Raw genomic sequence first — 1,422 nt, forward strand, 5'->3', positions numbered from 1 at the left:
TGAGTGTCACCTTGCATTTTCTCACATTTTTACTGAGCTTGGATGCCGCCAGGAAGCACTGTGTTTGTCTTTTCTTCGGTAGGCCTACCTGCAGGGGTGTTTCTTGAGGTCCATTGAAGCAAAGTGAGATCTGAGATGGGCATGTACAAGCAACAATCCAGTTGATGGAACTCATGTTTTGTTTTGTGTACAATTGCAGGGTGTGTGTGTGTGTATCTATTTTTTATTTTTTTGCTCTGCGGGCTGTTCCGAGTCAGCCACTGCACAGCTTGGTCCTCCTGCACTCTCTTCTGCTCTCGACCTCTCCCCACCAACACCAACCACGCCCAACGACAGCCATGCTCAGCTCGGTCCTCCTCCTCAGATCCATCCTCCTACTCACATCCATCGCACTTATCCCCACCACCCTCAACCAACTCATCAACCAGCACCAACTCGAACCTCGGCAGGTCGTCAACAACCCAAACCAGAATCAGAACGGCAATCAAAACGGGAATGCGAATGCCAATCAAAACCAGAATCAGAACGCAAATCAGAACGCAAATCAGAACGCAAATCAGAATCAGAATCAAAACCAGAATCAGCCTGGAAATGCGAATGCGAATCAAAATCAGAATCAGAATCCAAATCAACCCACGACGACCGCACAGCCTCAAGGAGCTCAAGGCGCAACTCGGCCAGGAACGAACGCACCAGCTGCAGCGACATCCTCAGCATTCTCAGCCCCGATCGACTCGCCGTAAGTGATTAGGATATAACGCGAGAGAGATAGGGAGAACTTGCTAACCGGAAAACCACTTGAACATCAACAGAGCCGGAGGACTGGTGTTCACCCAGCCGCCGGCAACAGCCGCCGCACTATACTACAAGATAGCCCAGAACCAGCCGCTGACGTTTGGATGGAACTACACGAACATCCTGTCGTTTGGGAACTCGATCACCATCGTCGCCTATTGCTCGCTCAACAAGATCTCCTACACGATCTCCACCCTGCCCGCCCAGGCCACAGCCATCACCTGGGACCCCTACGCCCTCCAGCAACAGCCCGGCTATCCGCTCTTCGCAGAGGCTACGTACACCCTCCAGATCTTCGACGAACGCGGCATGGGCGCCGGGCCCACACCCGGTCTGTTCTCCCCCAGCAGTCAGATGAAATTCGCCATGTACAAACCTCAGCCTTACACCCCTCTAGCATGTATGTCCTTCTTCCTCTTTCTCTTTCTCTCTCTCTCTCTCTTACTCTCCCGTTCACACCCGCTCTCTCGCTGACTGTCTTGCTCTTTCGTAGCCTGGACTTGCTCGACATGCTCCGGCGCCAAGGGCTTCTTCCACAACTACTCGCCCGTCCTTCTGGCCTGTTCGTTGAGTCTGGTCGCCGCTGTTGGAGGCGGCTGGTATGGCGTCCTGGCCGCCATCCGTTAA

General features: G+C 53.4%; 1 protein-coding gene across 1 annotated transcript; it reads left to right on the forward strand.

Annotated features, from left to right (window-relative positions):
• Positions 1–338: 338 nt before the first annotated feature.
• PtA15_3A737 (uncharacterized protein) lies at positions 339–1,422 on the forward strand (the record flags this gene model as incomplete). The annotated part of the gene is made up of 3 exons (XM_053167734.1): positions 339–739; positions 813–1,195; positions 1,289–1,422. 3 exons carry the CDS (start codon positions 339–341, stop codon positions 1,420–1,422), a joined length of 918 nt encoding a protein of 305 aa, XP_053018922.1.

This window comes from Puccinia triticina, chromosome 3A, assembly GCF_026914185.1.
Source record: "Puccinia triticina chromosome 3A, complete sequence".
NCBI lineage: Eukaryota > Fungi > Basidiomycota > Pucciniomycetes > Pucciniales > Pucciniaceae > Puccinia > Puccinia triticina.